General features: G+C 41.4%; 1 protein-coding gene across 2 annotated transcripts in view; it reads right to left on the bottom strand.

The window, feature by feature from the left end:
* LOC133000334 (MICOS complex subunit mic25a-like) overlaps positions 1-17,308 on the bottom strand; it is a 56,786-nt gene that overhangs the window by 27,447 nt on the left and 12,031 nt on the right. For both annotated transcript variants that reach the window (XM_061070237.1, XM_061070238.1), the window contains exon 5: positions 5,239-5,322. In XM_061070237.1, coding sequence (XP_060926220.1) covers positions 5,239-5,322 — 84 coding nt within the window. The remainder of the gene's footprint in view (positions 1-5,238; positions 5,323-17,308) is intronic.

Raw genomic sequence — 17,308 nt, 5'->3', positions numbered from 1 at the left:
GGGATGATAACTCTCAATGGGGGAAAGCAAGGTTTTGGGGGTGTTGGAATGGCTCATTCAGGGGATTAGTGTAGGTGCACGTGTGTTGCATGTGTGTGTGTGTGTGTGTGTAAGCTTGCATACACGCAGGTGTGTGACTAAATCTGTCGTCTGAACACCCTCCAGGAGAAGGCCTGATGTCAGGATTTTGAGGGAGGGGTTGCTTCACGCTCCACACTTGGACGAAGGCGGATTCATTTTTTTTTCAGAGGCAGTAGTCAACAAAGGGGAGAAGATGGGATTAAAAGAGGTGAATATTAAACCGAGAGTTGTTTACAGAGTCATAGGGTATGTTGCCACAAGAAAACAGATATACTCCACCTGTACACTGCGCAGAGATTAGAGAGGCTTCCACAAATAAACAAGAGAGGGAAAGAGGGAACAGGACGGAGAGAGAGGAGATGTGGAGGATGCCCTGGAATGCTAGTTTCACTCTTGGGACGTCTTATGTTGTGTGGAAGAGGGGCAATGCTAAGTTGCTCTGTAGATTGGCCACTCTATCACAATTACTTCGGAAGTGACAGCATGAGCACAAACCTGTCACATTCACAGCTTTTTGAGTTGTGTCGGTAGCGGACTCAGGCAGCATCCACAGCCTTTAGACAAACACTAAATCTATTATCTTTGTCCAGCCCTTTGGCAAACTGGACACCAGAGAGTGTTTTATACAGGTAACACACACACACGCACACGCACACACACACACACACACACACACACACACACACACACACACACACACACATGCACACACACACACACACACACACACACATTAGCCCATTAAAAGAGGCTGCCACTAAGCCAAGGTAAAATGTTGATTCAGAGGAAGATCACACACCAATTACCAGAGGATTCTCCTTCTAATCTGGCCGCTCTTACGTTTGGTTTAAATCACTGCCTCTGATCATCCATATGCAGCAACAGAATGTGCATGAGTGCTTGTGTGTTTTTCAATACAAAAATCAATATGGAAAAGGCTCTGGCCTCTGAGATTATTAGTGGAATAAAACACAGCCAGCCATTCACAGCCAATTGCAGCCGATTGTTTTGAACTCATTCCTTTATCCAATCAGTCAGCGATGTGGCAGCAGCACAATCCATACAATCATGCAAATACAGTTCAGTGGCTTCAGGTAATGTTCACATCGAACATAATCAAACATCAAAAAGGAGAAAAAAAATGTCAAATATCAGTGAATTTGACTGTGCTATGATTGTTGGTTCCTGACAGGCTGGTTTGAGTGTACGCTCAGAACAGTGTGAAAAAATAAAAACATCCACTGGACAGCACTTGTGCAGAAGGAAAATACTTCTTGGTGAGGGAGGTCAGAGAAGAATGCTCAGGGTGTCGGAGATGACTAGAATAAATCTGAGGCTGCAGTGGGCACAGGCAGAGCAAAACTAGATGGCTTGAGACTGGCAAAAATGTAGCCTGGTCGGATTAAATCTTGATATCTATAGATGGTGGGGTCAAATCTGCATAAAACAATGTGAGCATAGACTCTACATGAATATGGGCGGGATGAATACTCCTGAAAAGTGAAGCCAAAGCAAGTAACAAACCCCGCCTCCTCTATGTCAAATAAACTGTTGGATTCTGTCACTTTAGGTCGTTGTTAATTTGTGCTCAAGTGCAAATTTAAATTAGCTAATTGTGAAATCCATGTCATTATGAACGGCGGCTGTTGTGAGATTGAGGGGATGATGTTCCTAATAGATCTCTGTAGATCTGATACAACACTGGCGGTGAGGAAGGCCCTGAGAGAGAACATGTTCAGCTTTTCTTTCCCTGCTCAGATCATTAATAATGGGAGAATTGAGACAGATAACTGTTTCAATTGGAGATTTTATTGATGCATATGGTTCTGTCACAATTCGACTCTTAAGTGGCCCTTTATTTCAACCTAACTGGAATTTGCCACAGGTATGAAAGAGGGAAATGAAGAAAGATAAGCAGCGAAAAGGCGAGTGGGAATGAAAGGAGAGCTGGATGAACGGAGTGCTGGATGGGAAAATGAAGAGTAGCAGGAAGATGGACGCCAGCTCAGGATGGACTGTTTAATGCTCAGTCCATATAGCCTCTTTATCTCTCGCTCTCAGTCCCCCTCTTTCTTACTCCCTCATCCATATGCAGGTCAGCTACGAGCAAGTGAGGGGTGAAAAAAAGCGATAGTAAAAAAAAGGGGACTGTGGCGGAGAGCGGAGAAAGATAGAGCATCCTCAACTCTTCTGCCAATCAGTCTCCTCCGTCAAGCACTGCAGTGTGTGCTGCTTGCTGCACGGTGTGCAAGGGACCCTTCCATTTAACTTGGCTATGTAAAAGGTTTTCTCAGAGGCCTAAAGGAGGCGAGTGCAAAGGACTCGATAAGGTCCCCCGTCTGCCTGATGGGCCCCGCTGGAGGAAGGGAGAGCGACAGGGAGAGGGCTGGGGGGGCAGTCAAGCCCCATAGAGCGTCTACTGAATACTGGAAGGAGAGTAGTGGGAGTGTGAAGAGATGGAGTGCAGGTTAGGGGAGAGGTGTGTGTGTGAGAGTGTATGCGTGTCTACCTTCACCCTTTCACCCTTCATTCGTTCAGTCAATGTAATGTTAAAAAAAAACTAAATATTTGTCTCATCTTTCTCTATCAGGGATTTCAATCAACATTCAAAGAGGTCGAGATAGAGACAATTTCCTCCAACAAACATGGAACATCCTTATGTCTAGCTAGCATTATCATTCAGTGTTAGATGTGTAAACATCTCAATGTCGGCAACAACTCACTGTCAAGTCAAAGAAAGTATAACGCAATAATGGCATACCGTCAGTTTTCATATTCAACTGGAGAGATTATAAATATGTACTCTAACAAAAAATGAAATTGAAATTTTTTTTTAAAAAATGCTTAATTCCAAAAATAAGAAAAAAGTGTCTTTGTGGTAGTGGGGTGTGATCAGCGTCAGCAGCAGGAGTGAGAGATCAAGGATTTTGTTCGGGGGAACGGTGCCAGGGAGGGAGTCTGATTGTGCACTGGTATTCTGTGTTGGCTAATCACTCTCTCCCCTTTATCAGCAGTAGCGTGCTGGGGCCGGGCGGCCGACACATCGGGAGACTCTCCCAGACTGTGTGCAAGACGGCCAGAAGAGGGGTTGGAGGAGGAACAGTGAAAGTGTGTGTGTGTGTGTGTGCGAAAAGACAGAATATAAGAATCACTATATTGCAACTCACAAATCCTGGTAGCAGTTCAGTGACAGGGGAACCCACAGGTAGCAGATCACGTCTGTTACAGTCGTCTCCTTTTTACTTACTAATTCTCACCTAAAGGCCGGCGCATGCTTCTGCGTTTTCACGGGCCCGGAGACGCAGGAGCCCTTCCGGGCCCCTCACGCCCCTTCGTACGTCCTTACGTGCGTCGGCCAATTTTTCTTACTAGACGGCAAAGCACCGTCACCCGGCCGCAAGGGCTGTGATTGGTCTGCTGACTACATCATTTCCGGTTCATGCCCGGAAACCACGGAAGATTTAGAAGAACGAATATGGACCAAATAGAAGAGAACTTGGCAGAAGAGATCCGAAACTATGACCACTAGTATAACCCGTCACTAACCGGCGGATTTTTCCGCCAGAAAAAGGCTCTGAGGAGCCGCCGTGGCGATGTATATAAATCGCTCCTCTTCATGCCACACAGGAAGAAGAGCCGACTTCGACAAAAAACATTACTGCGCCTAGTGTTCTGGCGGGGAATTGCATGGCAACACGTGCAACGGTTGGAAAACCATGAATGACAACGAGTCCTGCGTTACAGCTGCGTGCCTGCGGGCCCCTGACAACGCAGAAGCATGCTCCGGCCTTAAGTCTCAAGCAATTTTCGAACAATTTCCAAACATCATAATAACTGAGCAGCTTTAACACCTATATATCCCATCCATCCAGATCAGGACCGCGGGTCACCTATTAATGAACCCTTTTCTAAATTTTTACAATCTACAGTTTTTGTAATCCGTGTCTTGCAAACAATTTCTTTCCTTTATTCCCTTAACTTTCACTCTATCACTTAAATCTCATACACTCATCATTTCATCCAGCCTCTGTAGATATTTACGAGAATGAAACAGCCTTTTCTGACCTGACAATAACACACCAGTTCCAAACGGGTCTCTCACAAAGTCCCTTAACAAAAACAGGTTTACTGTGTAAAAGCAAGCAACATTTACCAAACCACTGAGCTTTAAAAGGGTGCAAAATATCAACTGTGCATTAGGGCTCAGACAGAATGAACACAGGCCATAATTTCTTAAAAGCACTCCGCAAACCGCTTTTATCCTTTTTTTCTGATTCGAGAAAAGAACCAGCGGGATGTTGGCGAAAGGACAGAGTGTTAAGAAAAGGCACAGTACATTTGATTAGGCAGCTGAAGCTCTCTGAGAGATGGAGCGCTGTGAAACCTCTCCTGAGTGCTGGTCCATCAACAGCAAGTCGTGACTCGTGTCTGTCTGCTGAAACTTTCAATTCATTTACATTTACATTCTGACACTGGTGTGTGGGCTTGACATTTCCAAGATAGGGAAGAGTCTTGTGTCTCAGCAAGATCCTACTCTCCACGGAGAGTGAATACCACACTGCTTTATTTTTACTATTCCTGATGTGTGAAGACTTCCTTTCAGTGAAAGCCTACTGGATGTTTTTATCTCATTAGTTAGGTCTCGCTATTCATGTCAAATTTTTAAAGAGCTAGTATCTTATTCTCTAAACCCCCAAAAGAAATAACTCAAAAGAAAAACCAATGAAAAAAATGCTTGTGTCATTTTGATTTGTAAAAACTAATGTCAGCTCTTCAGTGATTTCATTCGGAATTGTAGCACTTTTCAATGCTGGTTTTTTAGTGAAAATCTTGGAATTTAATGAATGCAATGCAACTAATGGACACATTCTAGGAAGCCTCATTTAGCCATATTTAGGAAGACATTCTGGTGAGCTGTGGCGATTTGATTTTGATTGTGTGAATGCTCTTAAGATGAAATAGAATTACCACCTTTGTATGCCTCCTCCAACCAGTGCAATTTCCGTGTACATATTACTACATTTCTTTTTTCCTGATTTGTATGAGGTTACTGTGACCTTTGACCACTGAAACCTACTCATGTTATCTGTGGGTCCAAGTGACAACTGATCAAGTGTTGAAGGTTGAAGAATATATATATATATAAACAGTATCTACCTTTTTCTCCAGTGTTTCTAGTTGTTCCTTATAGTAGACAGAGATGCTGGCAAGTTCCTTCTCTTTCCTCTCCAGTTGTCTGGCCTGAATAGGAAAGAAGATGAAGGAGAAGAAGAGGGATTGAAGATTCAAGACACAACATTTCTACGACACAAACGAGTGAAAAACGTAAAAATAAAAGGTAGTTAAGTAAGTAATAAAGGAATGAGTATTACAGACAGACTGTCTTTAAGTCAAATTTGGATTTACTAAATATTGCACAATAATAGAATGAAAATAAGAGTAAAGAGAAAATGAACGAATAAATGGACATTGTTTTCTCTAAATGACCTGTGTGAAAACTAAATTCACGTCCTTCATTTATCAATGTTTAAGTTGATATAGATACAAAGTGGGTGAATGATGTTTAAAGATAATGGACTTCAGCATAAACACAACGGAAGGTAAGAGGCAGGAGGAATCAAGGCAACAGATGCAGAAAGCATGAATATAACACTGGTCTCTAATAAAGTGTATCGTTTCAACTTACAAACTCTGGATACACATCTCATCTATGATATGAAATGTAATTTTAAGTACCTGACAACTCTTCTTCATATAACATAACTAAACTAAAAAAACAACATATGTAATCACTTTACAACATAAACATGTCTACATACCAGTACGTAACAGAAGTTACAGGAAGTGTTGCCACTGCTTTGTAGTCATGGTGTAAGAAAGCAATTGAGTAGCTAATAAATTTATACTTTTAGCGACTGCAGATACATCCTTTCTGCAGCCACGTGAGAACAAAACATTAAGAAGTTTCCATTAACAAAAGACTAAGTTGGTAGACCATAGTAACAAATAGCATACCCTCCACAAGTGGTCAACTACAGCATCAAATTACAGGTATGTGTTTTCAGTGCATTATTATACCAGTAACTCATCTGTGAAGCACCTTATGGGCATAATATGATAATGCTTGATTGAAATATATGATAATTTAAAAGACATCACATCTATACCTCAAAGTAAAAAATAAAGGAAGGGTTATTTGATAGTTGGTCCATCTAATGAAAGAAAACTTACAAAACTACTGAGGTGGCATGAGACCTGCACAGCGGTGGCAGGTGCTGACATGACGATGACGCCATTACGATGAAGTGAAACCATTTAAAATGCCCTCTGAGCCAAGCATCATGCAAGCAGAGGAAGAGACAGGAAGCAGACGTCAAAAAGATGCACTGTGAAAACAAGTTGCCAGTTCAGCTTGAAGTCAGAAATGCACATGCAGTAGATATTCAAATAAACGGAAACATTTACTAGGAGACATAACATGACCCCCGCATTTTCATATTATTACAGTTTCACTAATTGGTACAAACAAATTATAAATACTAATTCATCATGCAATAGAAAATAGAAGGATTATGGTAAAAAAGGAGACAGAGAGGGATAGTCAAAAAAGATGAACACAATCAAAATTTGGTTTAGCTGAACGGCAACACACAGCCGTACACTGAACTGAGTCCATCTCATTTATATCATCCAATCACAAAATAACAATCAGATTTTCTGTTGGAGCATGAAAGGATCTAAAATAATTTTCATGGACAGTCAGAGTAATTTCTCTAGCCATTACGGTATTGTGCAGTCTTTTTATATAAACATTTAATAAATTCCTTAATATATTAAAATAACAATATATTTGAACCACTAAAAGCCAAAATAAATGGCAGCGAGCTAGATTGAACTGATGCACTAAATACGTTGCGGCGTGGTTTAGGATCTGACATGCATCTGTCAGTATTTTTAGTCATGCTGTGGAGAGTGAGCAGTAGATAAAGAAAGACAGCTGCACAATCTGATCCACATAAGATGGATAAAATGCATAAAATGATAGATAGCATGCACGTGGTGTGTTTGGATTCTCTCTACAGTGTAAACAGTTGATCTGTAGATCAATCAGGCAATGATACACATTTATACACACTGTTTAAAACAATAAGGGTAATGAGTAGTGTACTGCAGCAGTATGAACAGGATATGGTGCATCAGCACAGTGAAGCTGGCAGGGAGTGAGGCAGCAAAAAGCTGCAATGAGGCACGAATTTAATGTAGTATTGAAAGTATATATTACGACATACTATAACCATATTACCCCCCCAACACACACACACACACACACACACACACACACACAGTATAATGGTGACTGATTGCTGTACCTGATTTGTGCATTAGAGGGTGTGATACAGATCAGATGGAGCAAAAACAGCATCTTCCCTGCCTGATCTACTGATCTCCTGTGCACTCAGCTGATACGCTGGATACAGGCGTGAAGACGCAAACACAGATTGGCATTACATGTATTGTAATCCAGTCTAATCTTATCCGCATTTAACAGGCCCATGCATCCCCACAACAGCACATCTGCAAATCCCTGCTGTGGCTCACTGCACTTTCTCTTTCTATCTTTCTACAGGGGCTGTTTGATGTAAGGGCATTTTGTGTGTGTGTGTGTGTGTGTGTGTGTGTGTGTGTGTGTGTGTGTGTGTGTGTGTGTGTGTGTGTGTGTGTGTGTGTGTGTGTGTGTAAAATCACATCTGCCAGCAGCACAGATGATGTGTAATTTTCTAGTTGAATACCTCCCAAAGTGTTGTTGTGCGGAATGGTGGCGGCAGCACACTCGCTTTAATGCACAATGAAAACATGACATTTGAATAGAGAAGTGAGAGAGAGAGAGAGAGAGAGAGAGAGAGAGAGAGAGAGAGAGAGAGAGAGAGAGAGAGAGAGAGAGAGAGAGAGAGAGAGAGAGAGAGAGAGAGAGAGAGAGAAAGGAGGGGGTATAGAGAAAAGGCTTAAGAAACAGGAGACACCAGCAATAGTAGTGTTGCTTACCCAGGCATCCAAATCTGCAGGCTAGGGCAGAGTGAGGAGACGGTGGTTAGTGAGACAGCAGAGGAGATACAGAGGAAGGCAAACGGCTGGAAGAGATGGCAAAAGAGACAGAGAGGAAGAGGAGACAGGTATAATGAGGAAAGAAAAAAGGGAGGAGAAGTAGAGATGAATAAAGGAGCAGATAGGAATGAGGAGAAAATGAGAGCTCAAGGAGAGATAACAGTTCAAAAGGGAACAAGTAGGTCACAGGGTTCGTACAGCCAGTCACAGAATAATCTACAGACTACGTGTTAGTAGAGATCGACTGATCGCTCAGCTGATTGAAAGTATTGATTAGAGCAGTTGGTGCCTTAATGTTGCCGTGACTCTTTGAAGTTAAATGAGGTGAACTCACAAAAGCTAGTTCTACAGTGTGTTGTGTTGAGTAATCTGGTTCAGCCGATTAAAAATCGGTCCATAGTGAGAATTGTTTTATAGTAAATCAGCATTAGCTGATGCTTTAGCTAAGAAGGCCGATAAATAGTCACCTACATTTAAGCTAATACTAACTTACAGAGTTTTGATCCCTTGTGGACACTGTTTATGTATAAATGGAGTGCAGTGTGTGTACTTGAGCAGAGACAATGCACATTTCTAATTTTAATTATTTTTCCCAGTCTTTTTTCTGTCCAGTAAAACATTAGTGTTTAAATGTGTTCAGCTAATTTTGTGTCTCATTTGTTACTATTATTATTTTTTGTATTTTATCATCTGCAAAAGAAACAATTATTAAAAAGAACAACATAAGATTGTGTTTAGTTATAAAACCTTATTTGCCAAATATATAGTATGTAATTTAAACCCCCTTCATTCTGCAGCTGCAACATGATGATAACTTTTATTTGGGCTTGAAAATAATGTTTTTGTTCTTTTTTCCTGAACACTGGTCTCTGTATCTATTACTAAATTACTAACTCCGGCATGTTGACATTAGCTATTTGTTACATATGTTCATTGATTGTGCTTTGTCCTTAACAATCAAATAAACAATAAATAAATAAATAAAACTAATGAAATCCTAATCATTAATCTCCACACTGGTCAAACTGGTGGCGCAGACAGCAAAACTGTTTTCCACACAGTGAAGATGTTGTGACACATGACTCTCACTGCCTGTCAACCTTATATCCACACTCCCTGTCCAACCATCTGCTTTGTCTCTCTTCACTGCACCGAATCTAAAGGGCCTTGAATCCTGTTCATAAATCAGTACTTGTCAAACCTATATATTCAACTGCTTGTATACATGTACTGGCATATATGACAGACTGTGTATTTGCAGAAAGCCTAACAAACACTGAATATTGATTTCTAATCACTGCCATATTTCAGTCTTTAGTAAAAGGCGAACATATAAATGTGATCGTGCAATAATATGTACTATCAGTGTAGTGTTCTTTACCCTGCAAGTTTATATTTAAAAAAGGCAGGTGTGTGTTTATTGCCTATTTTATAGCAGGACTGAGGATTACCATCTCACAATCTCTTTTCTGTGATAATTTATAGACCTGTAAACGTACGAGTCTTGAAAGTAGCCATTAAATATTTATTGAAAATACAATATGTTACAATGCATTTATCAAAAAATCAAATAACATTCAGTTTAAGCAGTATATCGGAGACACACAAGAGACCATATTTGGGTGTGTCTAGCCTTGCCCACTCAAACCAAGTGCTCCCAGTCCAGCATTAGACACGGAACCGAAAGGGGTAGATTAGAGCGGTGGGTGGTTCTAATGTTGCCATGCTTCATAAAAACACTATTCAGTTAAATGAGGTGAACTCACAAAGCCAGTTGCTACAGTGTGTGTGTTTGTGTGTGTGTGTGTGTGTGTGTGTGTGTGTGTGTGTGTGTGTCTGTGTGTCTGTGTAATGGATACAGCCGACGCCATCTGTTTAACCTCCCCTCTCTTCTGTGACTGGCCCTAAACTGCAAATGTGCCTAAGTCTGACTGTGTGTGTGTGTGTGTGTGTGTGTGTGTGTGTGTGTGTGTGTGTGTGTGTGTGTGTGTGTGTGTGTGTGTGTGTGTGTGTGTGTGTGTGTGTGGCCTCCCACAGAGTGCTCACAGGAGTGTGCTGGTCCTATTTCCATAGATGAGCGACTTTAAAAGAGAGGTACAGGGGCTCATCGTGGTACTGCTGCAGACAAACACACACCCAAGTAGTTAGGTGCAGTCTGTGGGCTGTAGCGGACATTTCAGGTAGTTTCCCCTCATTGTTTTTGTGCTCCCCAGTGACCAACAGTCAGCAGACTCATTCTGGACAATAAACGCCTGGATCGACTGAGGTAGCAAAAACACAGCCAGGGAAGTACCAAATAAACTAAGGCTCATAAATTCAGCAAGAGGTTATCCAAAGATAAAGTAGTAATGTTTTATTAAACAAAATAATTGTGACCCCTGAGTAAAAACAAATGACTCCCGCTGTAAATGTGAAATCAAACAACTGAAAACCTTTAACGGATTTCAGTTCAACGGTGCATGGACATATCAAAACATAGCAAGAACACCTGTCTTTCATCCTACATTGTCAGAAAACCTACCAAACCCCGGATGATGGTTCCAACAGATGACCTTCTTCAAATGATGCAGTCACCCTCTAAAATGACCCTGACTGTCCCCTACATAGTCATCTAAGATGTACAATAAGGAGCTGATTCTTCCCTCCTTCTAAAGCTGCTTTATGTGTTTTGGTTTGGGATGTTCAGATAGCTTTTCCTCAATTGATTGGGGGGCAACAATTTCTGGAATTTTCTAACACGCACGACACGTCTGTCTCAAGCTCCCTTTTTTCATTCTTGCCACCATTTCTGTTTCTTTACATGTAATCAACTGAGGCCATTCCCTTAAAAGCCTGAAAATTTGCGATTTTGTCCCCATATTATAAGGAATATTGCATCTCCACCCTCTCTATGATGGCTGTCTTCTCAGGGGACAGGAAGAACCACCCTATAAAGACCTATGATTACAAAACTGTTGAGCCAGCATCTTCCCATACAGCATCAAGACTGGAGCGGCACTCAGAGTGCATGCCTCTGCTAAGGCTCAACAGCCCCTTGTCAAACAAGATTTAAATTAACTACATCCAGATTTTTGTTTGGATCTGTACCAAATTACATACTAATAAATGTCTGTCCCCTAAAATACCTGATTTTCTCATCAAGATTCATTAATTATTTACTGAGAACTTAATGAAAATCTTGAAATATGCTCTATCTCAAATATTAATTCCTAAATTCACCCCCCTGGTCCAGATCCGCACCAGGGTTTAATGATAATCCGTCCAGTCGTGTATGAGTAATCTTGCTTTAAAACAAACAAACAAACACACGTCAACAATGTTTAGACCCATGTTTGTTAGGGGTGTAAACACTGTTGACGTTTGTTGGTGTGGGGTAAAGTATTGCAGCATCATCCTGGTCTAAAATCTATGCAGATGCAAAATCACAGGGGGCTAATCCCACTCATCAGTAGGGATGGGCCCAGCTTCTCCTGGGTTTATGTAATGTCATCATTATGTCATGATGACAAATGGAAGCTGAGGTCGAGGTTTGCGTTCAGCTCCTGCCACAAGAACCACAGCATCCCTGCATCTACAAAACTGATTTACAGGTCAAATGGGCAAATATTTTACCAACATAGTGGAATAAATTATGTCCCAATTCTATAAACTCACCAATATCATGGATCACAATACATTTCATTATCTATGCTTGACTGAATCATGTTTGCTGTAATTGTACCATGAGGGTCAGCAGATGCACCAGCTCGGCAACACTTCATGCTTGATTTACACTTTAGACATCAGTGCTCTGGCAACACACTGTGTGTGTGTGTGCGTGTGTGTGTGTGTGTGTGTGTGTCTCATAGGCTACCTTAGGGGACATATTTTTCCCCAATTGGGAAAAAAGCTTTGATTAGTGGTTCAAGATTAAGGTAAAGAATTCGGGTTAGGTGAGAAGTAGTTTGTTATATTAAGGATTATGGTGAGTCTCCAGAAAATGACTGCAACAAAATGTATTTGTGTGTCTGTGTGTGTATCTTTATCTGTTTGGGAGTGACACAGAATAACAGAAAAAAGAGAGGCGCAGAATGTGTGTGTGTGTGCGTGCGTGCGTGCATGTGTGTGTGTGACAGAATGAGACCTTTTGGTCTAAAACATCACCTCACCTGGTGAAGAACGCTTCCTTAAAAATAAATTATGTAAATACGGAATTATGCAAATGGTAAATTTGAATAAATCTACATGTTTGGGGAGAAGAGATTTTGTTGTTGTTTTCTATGTGGAGTCAGGAGAGGGGGAAGAAAGACAGAGATGAGGAAAGAGGGCGAAGATGAGGATTAGGCTGGAGACAAACTGTGTCACTAGCAGACACAGTTCTTGCTGTCAAACTGCCGATTTGGCTTTTTAATTAGCCGGAGAGAACGAAAAATACAGACAGAGAGGAGAAAATGAGAGCTAATCTCATGATGAAACGTTACCAGTTTGACCGTAAAACATGGTAAAATTCCCAACGGTTGCTATTAACACTTCAAATTTGAATTATCATTAAAACCATGTCCGATTACTGCAATTTGAAAAACCCAGAGTAAATACTGTCCAGCATCAACCACAGCTACCAACAGTCTCAAAGCATGCACTGTGGATTTGTTCTGCATTTACGATGACATGGTGATATGCAGTGAAATCACAGAGAACCAAATGTGAAGTGTGGCTGTTGATGAAGGTGGTCAACTCATCTTCAGAATAGAAAGAAAATCCCTGCAAAAGGGAGCCCTGGTTTATACTTCTGCATAAGGTAGACACAAAGTCGTACCCTGGTGCGTACACGTGTGCGTCACGTGTGTGAGACAATAATAATAGTCTACCTACATCAATATTCATAAAATTACAATAACACTGATGATTCCACTGTATTGAAAGATTTCAATCTTTCAGTGACAGCTTTCTCCCTGTCACCTCTCTATGGGAATATGTGTAGTAGGCCCATTCATCATGTTTGCCAATAATAAAAGCTTTTGGTTCAGCTGAGTGCTTTAATTCCTTGTGTTTGGTCGATGCTGCTGCTTGGCTAAAACTGCAGATCCCCAGTGAGGTTCACATGAAAAGTTTTCAAAAAGTGTCCGGCTTTGATAATGTACAGATTTTCTTTTACAGTGACAGATTGTTTACATCTCAACAGCTAATTTGTGTTTACATCATATTTATCTTATTTTGCATTTTATGTCAACTATCCCTCATATTTCACTGAATTAAATAACGAAAAGAGAGTGTGAACAGAATCCGAGAAAATGATTTTCCCTGTTGTAATTTGAATTCACAAGTAGGAGATGAGGTTCCTCCAACATGGAGCCAACCTGCAACATCGCACACTCTCGCTCACATATATACAGAAAAGAAACCCAATAAAGAGTCACACATATTGGAGGTGTATGATGCAAAATTTCGCACCTATTGTTTTCTATATAAGCCTCCACTGTAAGTGTCAGCTGACAAGTCAAATGATGTACACATACCCCTGTACACCTGTCCAGACCCAACTTTTGGGTTTGTTTGCTTTTCACACGTGAACAACACAGCGGGTGGTTCTCTGCACAGACGCGTGCACAACAGCAACAAATCCTCCGCATTATTCATGCGAGAGGTGGTGCAGCAGGCAGAGGCAGGAAGTAACGCAGTAACGCATGATTTTTTTGACAGCACACAGACACTGATGTCGGCTCTTATGGCCCCAAACTCTCTGAACATGTTCGTCTGTGTCCTCTACGTGAACAGAGCCAAGACAAAACAAAGACTTCCTTCTGTCTCGGGGAATTGGTTTAATCTGACACGGATCAGAAAACTCTAGTATGTAAATCCTGCCCCAGACCAGGTCACACTTGATCCTGACCTAAACAAGTTTCTGCTATGAACCCCTTCTCCCTGGCCCTTGAGCATGTAAACCATTTTCCATGGCCACACAGTCCCACCTGATACTCCGGTGCTCCCACTACAATCCTCACTCCTTTAAAACAGAGGGAGAGCTCTGCTTCATCCTCTCATTGGATTTGTGTACATTGACATCCTGATTGACACAATGAGGAAGCTGGGAATGCAACTTTTATAGTGAGTGTACAGGCCTAGCACCTATTATGCCTGATGGCCTGATGATTGTTTGTCAGGACCACAATGCAATCAAAGAGATTTTCCCTCAGTATTACAGGGTTGTTAACACATATACCACAAATGCCTCAATCAGGAAAACAGGACAACAGTCCAATACATATGCATGAATCATCACCACACTGCGGATGACTCACACACCTGCATACACACATGGACTCACGTTTAACATGCGCACCCAGTCCAATAGAAATACTAAAGGCATGAATTGGTAAGTCTAGCTCTTTGCTCATTAAATGTGTGTGCTCATCTCATAGCTTGGGGAGGTGAAATGAATTAACACTTAATCATCAGCCTGCTTTCCCACCCCAGACTGTCTCCGAGACAGAGAGAGGAAGACAGACACCGAGAGGAGGATAGAGAGATAGAAAGACTATGGAGAGAGAGAGAGAGAGAGAGAGAGAGAGAGAGAGAGAGAGAGAGAGAGAGAGAGAGAGAGAGAGAGAGAGAGAGAGAAGAGATATTTGAATAAGAGGACAGGTTTTGTTAAGAAGAGAATGAAGGATGGGGGAAATGGGAGACGAAAAAATGTAGTAGTCAGAGAGAGCAATAGAGATAAAGAGAGAGAGAGAGAGAGAGAGAGAGAGAGAGAGAGAGAGAGAGAGAGAGAGAGAGGAGAGAGAGAGAGAGCAACAATGCTCAACAATTTCCCATTTAGCTTAAAATAGTGATGTTTGGCAAAGTTATAGTTCTTAACTTCTCCACTAATCAGTTTCAAAAAACTGTGCATAACCTCTAACCTGCTTATGTCGGTTAAACCAGTAGATATTTTTCCCCAATGAGTGTATTTACAAACTAAAAGATTATGGCTACCATCATTTTGCAGTGGTGGCCCAGGACCTTGTTCAATGCCGTACTACCCTGCCGGTAGCCCTCCCTCCTCACTCCCCCACTGTTAACAATAAAAAATAACACTAATCAAAAGTTATAAGGACACATGCAATCCTTCAAGTTTACTTTGTGTTTGTTTAATTCGCTCTAGAGTTTAGAGCTGGCATAAGATAATCGTTCATTAATCCTAAACAAAGTAAAAGTTTGAAATAATCGTGACATTGATTTGAAGTCATATCGCCCCATGCAGCTCTATGTCTCATTCATTCACATTCTCTTTAACCCATCTCTTCTAATCAGCTTGCTCTTTGCTGTTCATGGTAATTTAATCAGATTTTGCCTTGATCTCAATCTGCCAATCATGTCGGTACTGTCAGACTCAAAAATCGGTTCTCCTCTCTATCACTGTCATCTCAGTGATTCGCTTCGACCCTCCTCCTCCCCTGTCACCTCCCGTCTCCATATCCAGATCCCTGGTCAATCCCAGCCGAGTCCACTCATCTTATCAGAGAGCCTCAACATTTTCTAGGTCCCATCAACCACCACCAGTGACTAGACCCCTTGATAAAATCACGAGGGGTCTACGCGCCGAATAGACTCTCATTTCATCTCTTATTGTGCATGGCAATGAATTTAGTCTAGTTCAATTGAAGTCTGATTGAACTGAACGCAGAGTTTTGATTTTGCTTCAAAACAAACAATCAATGCCCCACCGCCCCATACCAACTTTCTGATAAAGGAGGAAACCAGGGTCAACTTGTGAGAGCACTGCCTTAGTAAATAAAAAAAATAAAAACTGCATTCACCTTCTCATCTGCACATAAATGTAAGATAAAGCAATATATAGAGAGCAACCAGAAAAAAAATAACTAACATCTTCCAACAGATAATAACATAGAACAACAGTAAAATGTGTTTAATAAAAAGTATAATATGTTTCAGGGGTTAAATGTTAAGCGCCTGCGTCACTCGGTTAACATGAAACACATGTGATTCAACTTGTGACAGAAAGAGAACAAATGTTAAAACTTCTAACTTGAACAAATCACATTCAGTGACGTGATACCTGCTGCCTGTCCGATGCCTTTGTTTTCGACAGCGATGAACACGACTTTAAGACGCTCACAATTTGCTTCGGAAAACAACAAAAGCCTACAAGCTGAGAAATCTTATGTGGGAAGTTCACATCCTTTGACCCGTGCTTTGATTGCTCCAACATAAATCATCATCTCCCTATGTGAGAGCAGGCATCAGGGAAGCATTATACTTTTCCCGCAGATAATAAGTCTGGTCCAGCTGTCTCATTACATCACAACCCCTCTCTGATGGGAGAGGTATTCCACTCCTACACGTTTGTCCTCTGAAGCAGATTTATGCCCCCCCCCAACCACCATCCCACCCCCACACTGCTCTGTACTGATCAAAATCTCCTCAGCCGGTGAGCGCTCTGCTCGTCAGCAATTACCGTTGCTTCAGAAGATGGGGGAGAACTGTATGTGTGTGCATGTCTTTGTGTGTGCGCGTGTGTGTGTGTGTGAGTGAGCGCGAGCACGCACAAAGGGCTTAGCTGCTTTAACATGCAGAAAAGATGTCAAGTCTGTGATTACACTGGCTGATAACAAGTGGTTTAGTCATGTGTGAATATGTACGTCTCAACCGCTATTGTATTTTACATTGACAAGGTTTTTGAGAGCAAAATTCAGGGTTTATGACTGAATGTGTGTGTGTGTGTGTGTGTGTGTGTGTGTGTGTGTGTGTGTGTGTGTGTGTCTCCTCAGTAATGTCTAACATACAGACTCAAAGCAGTGGCTACAGTGAAGGCTGACGTTCACCAAGTCAGTTTCAATGTAAAACTCTCCCTCTACTGTTTCATGTAATTTTCTTTCTTTTTCATTGATCCATCTTTGTCCCCTCTCCTCTGGCTTTTTACACCGGTCCTTTCCTCCCTCTCTCCCACCCTCTGTTTTCTGGCAAACAAGCAGAGTTGGATATCTAACCAGCGTACATATGAAAAATACCACAATGGATTAATTACAGGAGCTTCCAGAAAAAAGTATTATAATTTCTGTGTTGTTTTTTTCAGCCGATTTCCTGAACGTGTGTGAATATGTGTGTATGCAACCAATAAACATGGGATGATGATGTAAGGGAG

Source organism: Limanda limanda, chromosome 4 (assembly GCF_963576545.1).
Source record: "Limanda limanda chromosome 4, fLimLim1.1, whole genome shotgun sequence".
Taxonomy (NCBI): Eukaryota; Metazoa; Chordata; class Actinopteri; order Pleuronectiformes; family Pleuronectidae; genus Limanda; species Limanda limanda.
The sequence above is the reverse complement of the archived record's forward strand: the minus strand, read 5'-3'. Positions and strand labels throughout refer to the sequence as shown.